Source organism: Ovis aries, chromosome 3, assembly GCF_016772045.2.
Source record: "Ovis aries strain OAR_USU_Benz2616 breed Rambouillet chromosome 3, ARS-UI_Ramb_v3.0, whole genome shotgun sequence".
In the NCBI taxonomy this organism is placed as follows: Eukaryota; Metazoa; Chordata; class Mammalia; order Artiodactyla; family Bovidae; genus Ovis; species Ovis aries.
The window spans coordinates 63069109-63081626 of record NC_056056.1 but is presented as its reverse complement, the minus strand read 5'-3'; the positions used below and the strand labels follow the sequence as shown (position 1 = coordinate 63081626).

At 37.3% G+C, this 12518-nt stretch overlaps 1 protein-coding gene across 8 annotated transcripts in view; it reads right to left on the bottom strand.

The window, feature by feature from the left end:
* Positions 1-1749: 1749 nt before the first annotated feature.
* Positions 1750-12518, bottom strand: part of PUS10 (pseudouridine synthase 10) — a 79214-nt gene continuing 68445 nt past the window's right edge. For 5 of the 8 annotated variants that reach the window (XM_027966799.3, XM_060412142.1, XM_060412144.1 and 2 more), the window contains 2 exons: positions 8744-8886; positions 3795-6165 (listed from right to left, as the gene is read on the bottom strand). In XM_027966799.3, coding sequence (XP_027822600.2) covers positions 5994-6165; positions 8744-8886 — 315 coding nt within the window. In that variant the 3' untranslated portion in view covers positions 3795-5993. Of the gene's footprint in view, positions 3765-3794; positions 6166-8743; positions 8887-12518 lie in introns of those variants that run through there. The other 3 variants (XM_042246113.2, XM_042246114.1, XM_027966798.2) reach the window with 1 other exon arrangement.

Genomic DNA, 12518 nt, shown 5'->3' with positions numbered 1-12518 from the left:
GGGAGAAACTAGAAGAAGGTTGGAATTGGAAGTACTGGTATAAACTCAGTTTTCAGTATGAGATTCAGTTTGTTTCAGGCAAGCCCAAATGAGGAATAGTCAACAAAATAGCCTGAAATCCTCAAAAACATTAAACTAATGAAAATCAAGGAAAGACAAGTTGTATCACATTGGTGAAGATTCAGTTCAGTTCAGTTCAGTCGCTCAGTCATGTCCGACTCTGTGACTCCATGAATCGCAGCACGCCAGGCCTCCCTGTCCATCACCAACTCCCGGAGTTCACTCAGACTCACATCCATCGAGTCAGTGATGCCATCCAGCCATCTCATCCTCTGTCGTCCCCTTCTCCTCCTGCCCCCAATCCCACCCAGCATCAGAGTCTTTTCCAATGAATCAACTCTTCGCATGAGGTGGCCAAAGTACTGGAGTTTCAGCTTTAGCATCATTACTTCCAAAGTAATCCCAGGGCTGATCTCCTTCAGAATGGATTGGTTGGATCTCCTTGCAGTCCAAGGGACTCTCAAGAGTCTTCTCCAACACCACAGTGAAGATTAAAGAAACTTAATTAAATGCAGAGTGTCATTCCTGACTATGAAGGACATAGTTGGGACAACTGGTGAAACTTGAACCAGGTGTGTGGATTAATTTATAGTAGTATTAGTGGGACTTCCCTGATAGTCTATCGGCTAAGACTCCCATGCTCCCAAAGCAGAGGCCTGGGTTCAATCCCTGGTCAGGGAACTAGATCCCACATACCACAACTAATAGTTTGCATGCCACAACCAATAATAAAGGTAAAAAAATAGTAATATTAGTGTTAATTTCCTGACTTTGATAGTTACATTGTGATGAAGTAGAACAATGTCCTTGTTTGTTGGAATTTGTCCTTATTTGTAGGAATTACACACCTAGTGTATTTGAGGTGATATATTTCAGGAAAAAACCGTCTTTGTACTTTTCTTACAAGTTTGAAGTTATTTCAAAATGAAAAAAATGGAAAAATGTTATAAAATGTATTTTCTCTATAATAATAAAGGCTATCATTTAAAAAAAATCAACTAAAGAAAGCTTAATCAAAGTTCATTTTCTTATATGGAGTTAAAAATCAGAACAGAAGAACCCCATAAGAAAAGATCTATTTAAATAAGATGCTTTTTATAGAAATAGAAATTTAATTTCTAAATTGATTTCACATAATGTAAATGAAACCACTCATCTTACTAGGGAAATTTTTCATTTTAGCAATTTTTTCTTTCACTTTTCCAGCTATTCAGTGTCTTTCTTAAACAAAACAAGACTGTATTGGGGACAAAGATATACTTAAAGTACAAAGGGCCCTTTCCCTTAAGTGTTACTGAAAAACCAAAAACATACATTTAAACAATAGGAGAAGATCACAAAACTAATTTAAGAATATTTTTATATAGGCAAAAAAATATATATTTTTTGGACTCTATTAATGTTTTCAGTTCTAATTAAATGAAGACCTAAATTAATTTTCAACAGTCTGTCTCATGAATAGTTGGAATAAGTATATACAGCTGTTTCCTCTTGAAATTTTATATAATCCCATTAGAGTAAGTATAATAAGTCTTCTAATAATTGCTAAAGAGGTTCTTAATTCTTCCATCTGGACATCTACTAAATGCAAAGCTGAGCCAAGAAGAAACCTACAAAAGACTATTTCTCAAATTATTTAAATCTCTCTTGTAGCAAAATTTCCCTAGAAAATAAGAAACATTCACACAATTACATTTTTACCACAAGTTTATTTCTATTATCCCTTTCTCATTTTCTGGCATTGAGAACAATGAAAAAGTTATTTGCTATTACCAGGTGGCTCAGTGGTAAAGAATTTGCCTGCCAAGCAGGGGACCTGGGTTCGATCCCTGGGTTGTGAAGATCCCCTGGAGAAGGGACCGGCTACCCATTCCAGTATTCTGGCCTGGAGAATTCCATGGACAGTCCATGGGGTCACAAAGAGTCGGACATGACTGAGTGACTTTCACTTTCATTCACATATGAAATTTTTTCATGTCAGTTAAAGCATTTTCCTGATTCCTAAGGTTAATAATACAACTTAGTATCTCTGAAGCATGTTTTTCTGTTTTTTTGTTTTTTTTGTTTTTGTCTTTGTTGCTGTGAGTGGTCTTTCTCTAGTTGCAGTGAGCGGGGGCTACTCTTCATTGCAGTGCATGGGCTTCTCATAAGCGGTGGCATCTCTTGTTGCAGAGCACAGGTTCTAGGCTCTCGAGCTTCAGTAGTTGTGGCTCACAGGCTCAGCAGTTGTGGCATATGAGCTAGTTGTTCTGTGACATGTGGGATCTTCCCGGACCAGGGGTTGAACCCATGTACCCTGCATTGGTAAGAGGATTCTTATCCACTGTACCACCAGGGTAGTTCTAAAGCATGTTTAATGAAGAGATGGGAAACTGAGTAATCCATACTATCTAGGTCACACGTGTTCCAAAATAAGTACAGAAAGTTGAATCATGGTGATGAAAATTGCACTTATATCTGAAATTTTAACAAGACTCCTTTCTGAAACTTTTAATGATCCATCCATTTTCTTTAGGTTGTGCTTATTTAATGATTTTCCTTTTCAGAGTACCAACTGGTGATTAACTAATTAACAAATGGTAATCATATGAGCTCACATGAAATTTACTTGGGCTATTTTTTCGTAAGCTTGATTTGGTATCTAAATTCCAAAAGTCAGTTCTCAATGGTTATGTGCATTAAAATGACATTCTCGGTGCCTCCTTCATGTAGGAGGTGCTCAATAATAAGGTTTTTTAGAAACGACCCTAGAGACCAGGAAACTTCAGTCCTAGTCCCAGATATGGAACTTTAGATGAATTTGAGATAAATCAGTTAACTTCTATTCTTTGGTTTTCATATTTATAAAGTGGAGATGATAATACTCTTATCTACCTGATGAAGATGTTTGCAATTAGATAATATATTGAAGCACTCTGGAATAATATCAGCTTACCTTTGTTTAGCAAGTCAGGTTTTCAGAATCTTATCCCTGGGATTAAAGTCATTGAAGGCACTTGTGTCTCCTCATTTAAAAGTCTCTTAACATGGTATGCCTCAATTCCTAAGGTGTTACTTCCTCTCCCCCAGGAAACATACTGACAATTCTAGATTGTCAGAAGAGTAACTTGGAGTCATTAAGATTTTGACAGATCATACCAAAACAGTATTTCTATTGGTAATCGCTTGCTTGAAGCTTACTGGGAAAAGTATTAATGATGTCAGATTTTCATTTGATATCCTAGAATATTATAAGGATACTGTGCTGCATAAATCTAGAGGTAACTTTTATCAAGATTATTTAAAAAATTTAAAACATGATTTTGACATCTTATGGAGGGAAATTTTGCTGAAAGAAATTAGAGCTTCTCAGATTATCAGAGAATGTATCCTGTTTTTGTAACTAAATGAATGGTTCATTATTCATAATTTGGCTTGTTGGGGATTGGAGAAAAATCATAAGACATCCTTAGAATAATTCAACACAAATTATACACATAGTTAGATCCTGAGATGTTACAACAAATTTAAAAATATATAGATCAACATGATCCAAATGATTTCCAAGACACCGTTGGAAAAACAACCATTTTGGTGGTGGGTAAAAACAACCATTTTACAGTGTATGCTGGATGGACGTCCATGCTGAGCTGGAAAAGCCTACTCTTTGTTTCCAAGTATGAAAGCTAGTCATCCAGAGCAGGGGGCCAATCAACATCTACAGACTAGAAGGAAGAAAACAAGTCATTAACACATTATTGTTCTAGTAAGCATTTACTGGTAATGCTGTACATATTTAACAGTTTTAACATAATGCAACAGAGGAAACTGCATTGGAAGAAAACAGCCACAGAACATCTCAATTTAACACTCTAAAATCCACTGTAGGACTTGGGGTTCTTGGACCTGAGGTCTCTTCCTGAATTCACTGAGTGTTTGGTTACTCAGCCAGTTATTTAATTGTACTTTTTGATCAAGTTTATAGTATATTTATAAACAAGTCAAGAGTATATTTAAATTTTTTAAATGTTATTTATGGGAAAATGAATGAATGCAGGGGGCAATACCAACTTTCCCTCAGAAGTCTCAGCAACTTTTAGTCTTCATTTTCCCATCCTGCATTTAACAGTACTACATTTAAAGTAGTCTTTATACTTACAATGTTAAATAATGTTAAATAAATGTTAATAAAGTAGTACATTTAAAGTAGTCTTTATACTTAAACAATGTTTGTAACTTAGCAACTAAATGTGAAATAAATCATTATGAAAGATCACCTGAAACTAGAAAAGGATTAGAAATTTTTGCATTCACATTAATAGAATTTTTGTTTCTTTTAAAATTGAATTTATCTATCTCTACTCATCCTGGTTTGGCTCTTCTAGAACAAAACCTTGATCTTTAAGTTATAATGGAATTACAGTAGCAGAATATTGGTCTCCACATAAAATATCATGTCCCGGGCATTAGAAGTATGAAATTCCACTTTGCCTTAACTACCTAGAGGGCCTAATTTAGAAGTTAAAACAAACAAACAAAAACTACAAAAAGCAAACAACAAAACTACCATGCCCACATTGTTTTTAATGCCTAAAGTGTAAAACCTGAAATGACTTACTAAAAATTATTTTTTTAAGTTAATCTATGTGTCAATACAAGACTTGGGAATTATTATTAGAAAAGCCCAAATAAGTATTGTGTGTATCTATATATTTTACAAATGCCAAGAAATACTTTGGTTTCATTTCAGAGAATAGCCATAAACCAAACACCTATATATAAATTTATGGGTGGTTTTGCAAGCCTGAAAACCAAACATTACTGATCACAGTATCTAGTGTGTGTTGAGGACAGGGGAAAGTAGGCATATTTATTGGGTTTTTAAAGTTGTACAGGTGATTGTAGTGGACGGTCAAGGCTGAGAAACTCTGGCCTTTGGCTCTTTGACACTCCTAAGCTATCCTAAGAATTAAGGTCAGAGAAGATGAATGCATTTGGAATTTTCTTTAGGAGAAGATTGTCTTCCTGAAAATGAGAGTCTTACTAAGAAGATTCCCTGCAACCCTCAAGGTGCTATCACTGGTTGTCCCACAGGAGGTGTATAAAATCTAACCCGAAAGAACTCAAGGGAAGTGCTGGTAAGGTAATAATGCTCCAGTGATCATTTGATTACCATGGCTGTTTTCACACCAGGTAATTATACCCACTTCTTTTCATTTATACTGAGATGATTCCCAAGTGCAAAAATCCCCCCCCCTTTTTTTTGTGGGCTAGGGGGCTGTTTTTAATCAGATATTTACCAAAGTGTACAACTTGTGACTCAATACCTATTGGTGCTCACATGAGGAAAATATGGAGAATTTCCTGAAAGATCCATTCATTCCATCCTTCTAATTAAGAATGTAATGTGATTTCAATTCATACGATATGAACGGAGAATTTCTTTTATACCGTATCATAGAAGCCTTGAGTGAGTGAGTGAGTGAAGTCACTCAGTCGTGTCCGACTCTTTGTGACCCCATGGGCTGTAGCCTAGCAGGCTCCTCTGTCCATGGGATTTTCCAGGCAATAGTACCGGAGTGGATTGCCATTTCCTTCTCCAGGGGATCTTCCCAACCCAGGGATCGAACACGGGTCTCCCGCATTGTAGACAGACACTTTACCGTCTGAGCCACCAGGGAAGTGTCCTCATAGAAGCCTTATGGGACTGCTTTTATATATAACCATTGACTCATCCCATTTTCTATCCCTACTTGTTTCTGAGTAGGCTGTCTTAAATTCTCTACAAAAGATACCAAAGGATATGTGAAGGGCACTGAAAACTTTCTTTCCTTGCGTGGTTCCAGGGTCTCATGTCATATGTAAAGCACAGTTAGTCAATTAGCTATATATTTGTAAGAATCATAAACGAGACCAATTTCAAATATCTATTAAAGTGAACAGTACTATTTGGCTTAGTGCTGCAAGAGCATAATGTTGGCTGAATTCAGTGTATAAACAGGCATTTCCACAATAAAATGGTTTACCTCAACATCCAGCTCAAGAATGTCTGCAGTCACATCCATCAGAGAGCCAATGTTTGGCTTGGTTCTTCCAAAGTCTCCATGTACAAACTCTTTAATGTAGCTGAGGTTTGTTTAAGGATAAAATGAAGATAGTTGTGTAATACCAACTGTTAGGTGAGATTTGACAGGTTGGAGGGGAAATGACAAAAGCAGAAATGCAACAGAAGGGAGTTTATTTCTGAGCCGTGATTGGGACGTATATCTTAGAAAATATAGCTATGGCAATAAACAAGCTATAGCAAACTGATTCCTACCAGTCTGGGAGCCAACACTGGGGCCTAGAGCCTATGTTTACACCAAACTTACCAAGAGTCATGACTTTTCTTTTGGCTCATCTCCAAGTGCCAAAGTTTGAATATGGATTTTTAAAATTAACTGTAGTTCAATACTTTTAAAAAAAGAACTTCAGCTGTTTTCTTTTTTGCCACAAATTCTATTTTACCATCTTCTTGGTCTCATAATTTTTTAGTAGTGACAGCAGATATCTGCCAAATGGTAGGTTCTCACAGGGTCACTCCTGGTGACATTATTGATGGCTTCTCTTGTAACATGACCCAGTGACACAATAGCAGTAGGATGAAAGACAATGTACATATTTAGACTTAACGAAGGCCCTTCATAAGGATTCTAAATTCTAGTTGTTTGCAATTCTTGCATGGTTGGCAACAGAACTAATGCTTTTGTGTGTGTATTTTTCTTATAGATTTTCAAATTTCAAAGTCAGTGACTAATCCTAGAATTATTCAGATTACCTTAATACTCCTTACACAGAACTCTATTATAATCTTAACTGTATTTTACCTGAGAGAGATGTTTTTGCCAGCATTCAGTAAACACTCATTTAGCCTATGTTATCTATAAACCAGCACTTAGTATAAAAATGTAATATAATTTGAATATAAAAGTTTATTCTCAGATGATAAATATAAAGTTAAAACCATAATATGATGATTAAGTCTTCCTCACTTTCTGATAATTTGTTCACTGTACTTTCACCAAATATTTTGACTCAAACGTAAGGTATATAGTTATCTAGTTAACTGTCTTCTTCGCTAAACTCATAATTGCTCAACTGTCCCTTTTCACTCACCTCTTTAGAGAGTGCTACTTCTGAGTAGCAATGATGAGGGAGGATGAGAAAAAGTCCCAGAATAACCAATTAAAAGGTCCATAATAGTTTTTATTCATAGCCAGAGGGATGAAGTATAAGTCAAATGAACTAGTTTGGTATACTGAGCAATATACGAGAAAAATTCACATAATTCTGTGAATTATGGAATCTAAAGTTTTACCATGTAATAGTCTTCCTTGGTTAATGCCTTAGACTTATTCTAAAAGTATGTTAGTGAGATTGAAAAGACATTGGCTTCTCCATAAGACCACTGCATTTCTTCTTAGCACATCAAAACAAATGCTAAAATTAGATGAAAATGTATGTCTTTTATATCTGTGATTTCTCTGAAATTCTACCCACTGTCCATCTACAATAAGCAAATGTGCTCCATGTCCCCTGGTCTAAATAGGTCATCACTTGATTGAAACTACAAAAATTCAGATTTTTGGAGTAAATAACCTGTACTTATTTCAGCTTGGTCAGTCCTGGGGTGGAGTAGGTAAAGAGAAGGGGAGAGAAGACTGATGGAAAGGAGTGGCAGACTAATAACAGAAAGACAGTAAGAATGGTATTTGGTAATTAAAACTTGACTTATTTCCCCCCTGTTATTATATCCAATAAGTTGTCATGAGTTTTGTACCAAATAGAAGGTTTCATACTTCATGTTATTCAATCACAAAATAGCATCAAACCAAAAATCAAATAAAAACTTGGGGCACTTCTGAAAAATAAACTAAAACTAAGGCAAAGGCAGTTCCCTGATATATTTTAACCCAGCAACTAAGATCTGATACAAGGACTTCCCTGGTGGCTCAGATGATAAAGCGTCTGCCTATAATGCGGGAGACCTGGGTTCGATTCCTGGGTTGGGAAGATCCCCTGAAGAAGGCAATGGTACCCCACTCCAGTACTCTTGCCTGGAAAATCCCATGGATGGAGAAGCCTGGCAGGCTATAATCCATGGGGTTGCAAAGAGTCAGACATGACTGAGTGACTTCACTCACTCACTCAAGATCTGATACAAAACCACACAAAGCAGAGTAGATTACTAACATGATTTAAACTGGGACTGTTCTCTTGTTCTGGGCCAGTGGCCAGATAACGTGAAGGTCTGCATGTGAAGTGGGGCCACTCCCATCCATCACCCCTGTTTAATCATCTGGGGCAGAATGCTGAAAGGACCTAAATGTGGTTGTCAATATGTGGCCTGCAAAATGTGTAAAGGCATGAATCAATCAAATGTGTTTTCTGAGCCCTTACTATGCTCTCAGTACCTCAGCATTGTGTAAGACACTACCTATTTTAAGGTTCACAGTGAATTGGCTGCTGCCTCGTGATTTACAATGTCATTTTGAAAAACAAATTTAATAGGTCAAAATACCTCAGATAGACAAAAAAGATTCTTCTACAACCCAAACCTTTCCTGAATAGTTTCAAGATAAGGTTGAACCTCTTTCCCAGGGTGGCATGAATTCTCCCAATAGGAATCTGGAAGGATTAGTGCTACACAAGGGTGAAAAGATACGTTCCAGCTTGAGTCTTCAGGTAGAGGCGGAAATGGTGCTCGTCCACATAGCATGTCTCCATGGAGTGAATGATGCGAGTTCTCACAGCCAGGGGCCTCCGGTGAAGGACCCGTAAAGGTGTTTTCTGGTCAATCTTTAAGTCCTAGAGAAAGATATGAGAACCATGTTTCAGCTTTCCTGCCCAGTGAAGCCTGTCTTAGCATCTCCTTTGTCATCCATGGCTCACTATAGATGTTTTCTTAAGGATCCCATCTATTACTATCAGGATAGAAACTAATACTGTAATAAATTGTACTCTCTAGGGTTCAAACTTTGTGGGACTTCCTATAATCTAGTCCACAATTACTTATCTTCTGGGCCCCAGTACACCATTTAAAAACAAATAAAAAAAAGTATCATTGATTTGAAGTAAATGATACCCAAGGTCTCTTTTGTTCTAACATTGAAAAATTGATTGGACCCTGGAGTGTTATCCTGCCCATTAAACAGAGATCTTCTAGAAGATAATGTTCTTACTTTTTTTCCTCCTAACCCAGCAGAGTGACCTAACAGTGAGAAATTCATACTGAGGTGAGAAATGGTGTTTATAGAAAAATGGACATCAGCATCACTTGTGCGCCTGGGCAGTGTCCATGTTGTAGGGATAATAATAAACCTATTCACAAGGTTATTTCTTTTTGTTCTATAAAAGGAAATATCTGGGAAATTAACAGCTGCATCACTGTCTAGGGTGGTGTTTCAGAATAATAATTATAAGTAAATCAGAACCTCTCAATATTTGTCAGCCCAGTTCAGGTTACTTGAGAATTACATTGCATGTTTTTTTTCCTACAGCTCAGCTTTTTAGGGACAAAGGCTTGGTTTTCTCACAGTTAGAGATGTCCTTTTATGTCACAAGATATAAATAAAGAAATACAGGTTAATATTGTAAAAGGCCAACTAATTCCCCATTTTAAAAATAGATACTGGGCATAACCAGCAATGTAGGTTCACAAGAACTTTGAATCCTCTGCAATTTCTTGTTGGAACAACTCCTTCCTGATTTATGTGATTAGTAAGTGCCTGAAGCCATGCTGAGAAAAGAAAGATTTCTGTCTGGCCTCTCCTCTATCTAGTTCTCCACCAAGAAAGACGAGCAGGTTCTGACAAAGACTACACTCGAAATGGTATGACTGCTTGCTTTTATCAGAGCAGTGAGTCAATGGCTCCTCCTAACTTGTGGGTTTTACGATTCTATAATTCTTTGATTTTAGAAGCACTTTGTTCGGATGAGGTAAGTTGTCTCCATAAGGTCTAACGTTACTCTGGTCAAAAAGACCAAAAAAAAGAAAAAGGACAAGGCTGAATTATTATAGAATCTATAAAGATATGGTCTCCACTTTAGGGCACAGAAGCAGCTGGGCTTTAAAGGTGTGACTAGGTGCGGGGTGCCCTTCCCGTTTCCTTTACGAGTCATTTCTGGGACTCTGACCCAGGAGCAGGCAATGGAGTTAAAGCTGAGCCATAAGACACACCACCGCTTCCGACACAACACTCAGACTGACACACACTCGTGTGTCTTTTTGGTCTCTTGGTTTTTTAGTAAACAAAATGAAACCACTTCATTTACTCCAACACTGTGGTCTGCTTTCCCATACTGCTGAATTTTTCAGAAACACATATAAAGATACACAAATGATTTCTTCCTTACAACTAGGTTGCCCTGGACTTCCCTGGTGGTCCAGTGGTTGAGAATCTGCCTGCCAGTGCAGGGGACATGGGTTTGATACCTGGTATGGGAAGATTCCACATGCCCCGGGGCAGCTGGACCTGTGACACAACTACTGAGCCCAAGCTCTAGCCTGTGCTCCACAGCAGAAGAGGCCACCACAGTGAGAAACCCGTGCACCGCAACTAGAGAGAGAGCCCGTCTTCATCGTGAAGGTTCAGCGCAGCCAAAAAACACACACACAAACTAGATTGCCCTTCAAAAAAGAGGAGACAAAGTAAATCTGAAATGACTTTTTTTCAGAATGGGGCAGTAATCAGTTTTTATATTTTTGATGCCAACAGGAATATCTGAAAAATGTTTCAACCCTAGCACTTTAAGAAAATGATTAGATGTCAGTTATCATCAGTCCACTTGGGCTGCGGTCCATGAAAACAGACCTTTTCACTACCTAGGGTGTACCTATAACAATCATCTCAGCATTATTTCTGAATTAGCTCTATGTCTACTCCCAAACTGTCACTCTATTGTTAAAGTGGGTTTCTATTTTCCCCACAGCATTCTCAATGACATGTATGCATGTCATGGAGTAGAGGCTTAGAAATTTGTTTCACAATCTTAAAGAAATTTGTCTTAGTATAACTCATTCTAAAGACTCTCAATAATAGAGCCAAAAGCCAAAGGGCCTTAGATATGGAATCACAGAAGCCAAGAAGTGGAGGGCCCACTGGGGATCATCTAGTCCACCTGTCATTTTATAGATGAACTTCTCTCAGTAGGTGACCTGTATGTTTTCACCAAAATACTCATTATTAAAATAAACACTATTCTGCACCTTGCTTTCCCCTGCCAGTGTTATGGATGTTCCTACAAGTCATAGATGTAGACCTACCTACATCTTTTTTTCACAACAGTTTTAGACATATATACATACAACAACACAAATTAAATGGGATCACATGTTTTAGTTTTTTTTAAATAGCTGCATAATATTCCAACATGTTCTACCATTTCCTTATCAAAGGAAATTTACTTTGTTTACAGTTTTGTTGATTTTCACACTCTGAACAAAGTCAACAAACATCCTTGTGCACATATCCTTATACACTGAAGTTTTATTTCTTCAGGACAGATTGCCAATAGGGGAAGTACTGGGTAGACCATTAAACTTTTATTTTCACAGTCACTGCCACATTGTTTTCCAAAAGGTTAAAACACTTATATTTCTACTGAAAATATAAGTAACTAGCCTTCTCCCTCCAACCGACAGACATTCTTAGCCTCAGAAGAATAAAGTGATGTCATTGTTGCTTTAGTCTAGAGGTAAAGTATCTTTTCAAATGATTCTTGGCCATTTGGAGTTGCCATTTTTTCAGCTGTCTGTTCAAATAATTTGTCCAGTTTTCTCTATTGGGTATTTATGTTTTTCATAAGTATAAATCCTATTTATGGTATTTCTTTTGCCATACATTTTTTTGGTACAGAGTCATACATATGTGTATATATAACCACACACTTTGTGTGTCTAAATCACAATGTATCATCCTCTATATATTCTTTTATTATTTTTTTAATTTACTTATTTTTGGCTGTGCTGGGTCTTCGTTGCCGCACACGGGCTTTCTCTGGTTGTGGCAAGCAGGGGCTACTCTCTAGTTGTGGTGTGCAGGCTTCTATTTACTGTGGCTTCTCTTGTTTTAGACCACGGCTCTAGAGTGCATGGGCTCACTAGTTGTAGCACACAGGCATAGTTGCCCACGGCATATGGGAACTTCTCAGGCCAGGGATCAAAGCTGTGCCCCTGCACTGACAGGCGGATTCCCAGCCACTGGACCACCATAGAAGTCCTTTATATTCTTATAGCTTGTTTTTTTTCCCCCCTTTAGTATTCATCAGGAACATTTCCCTTTGTCAATGAATATTCATCTTCCATAAAATTTCTAACATCTGGCTAGTAATAGTCCATCATACCAGATAAGCCATAAGACTAAACCAGTCCCCTCTAGATTTTTACAAAATATTGCCCATTTAAACAATGCTGTGATAACTACATATTTGTGCCCATT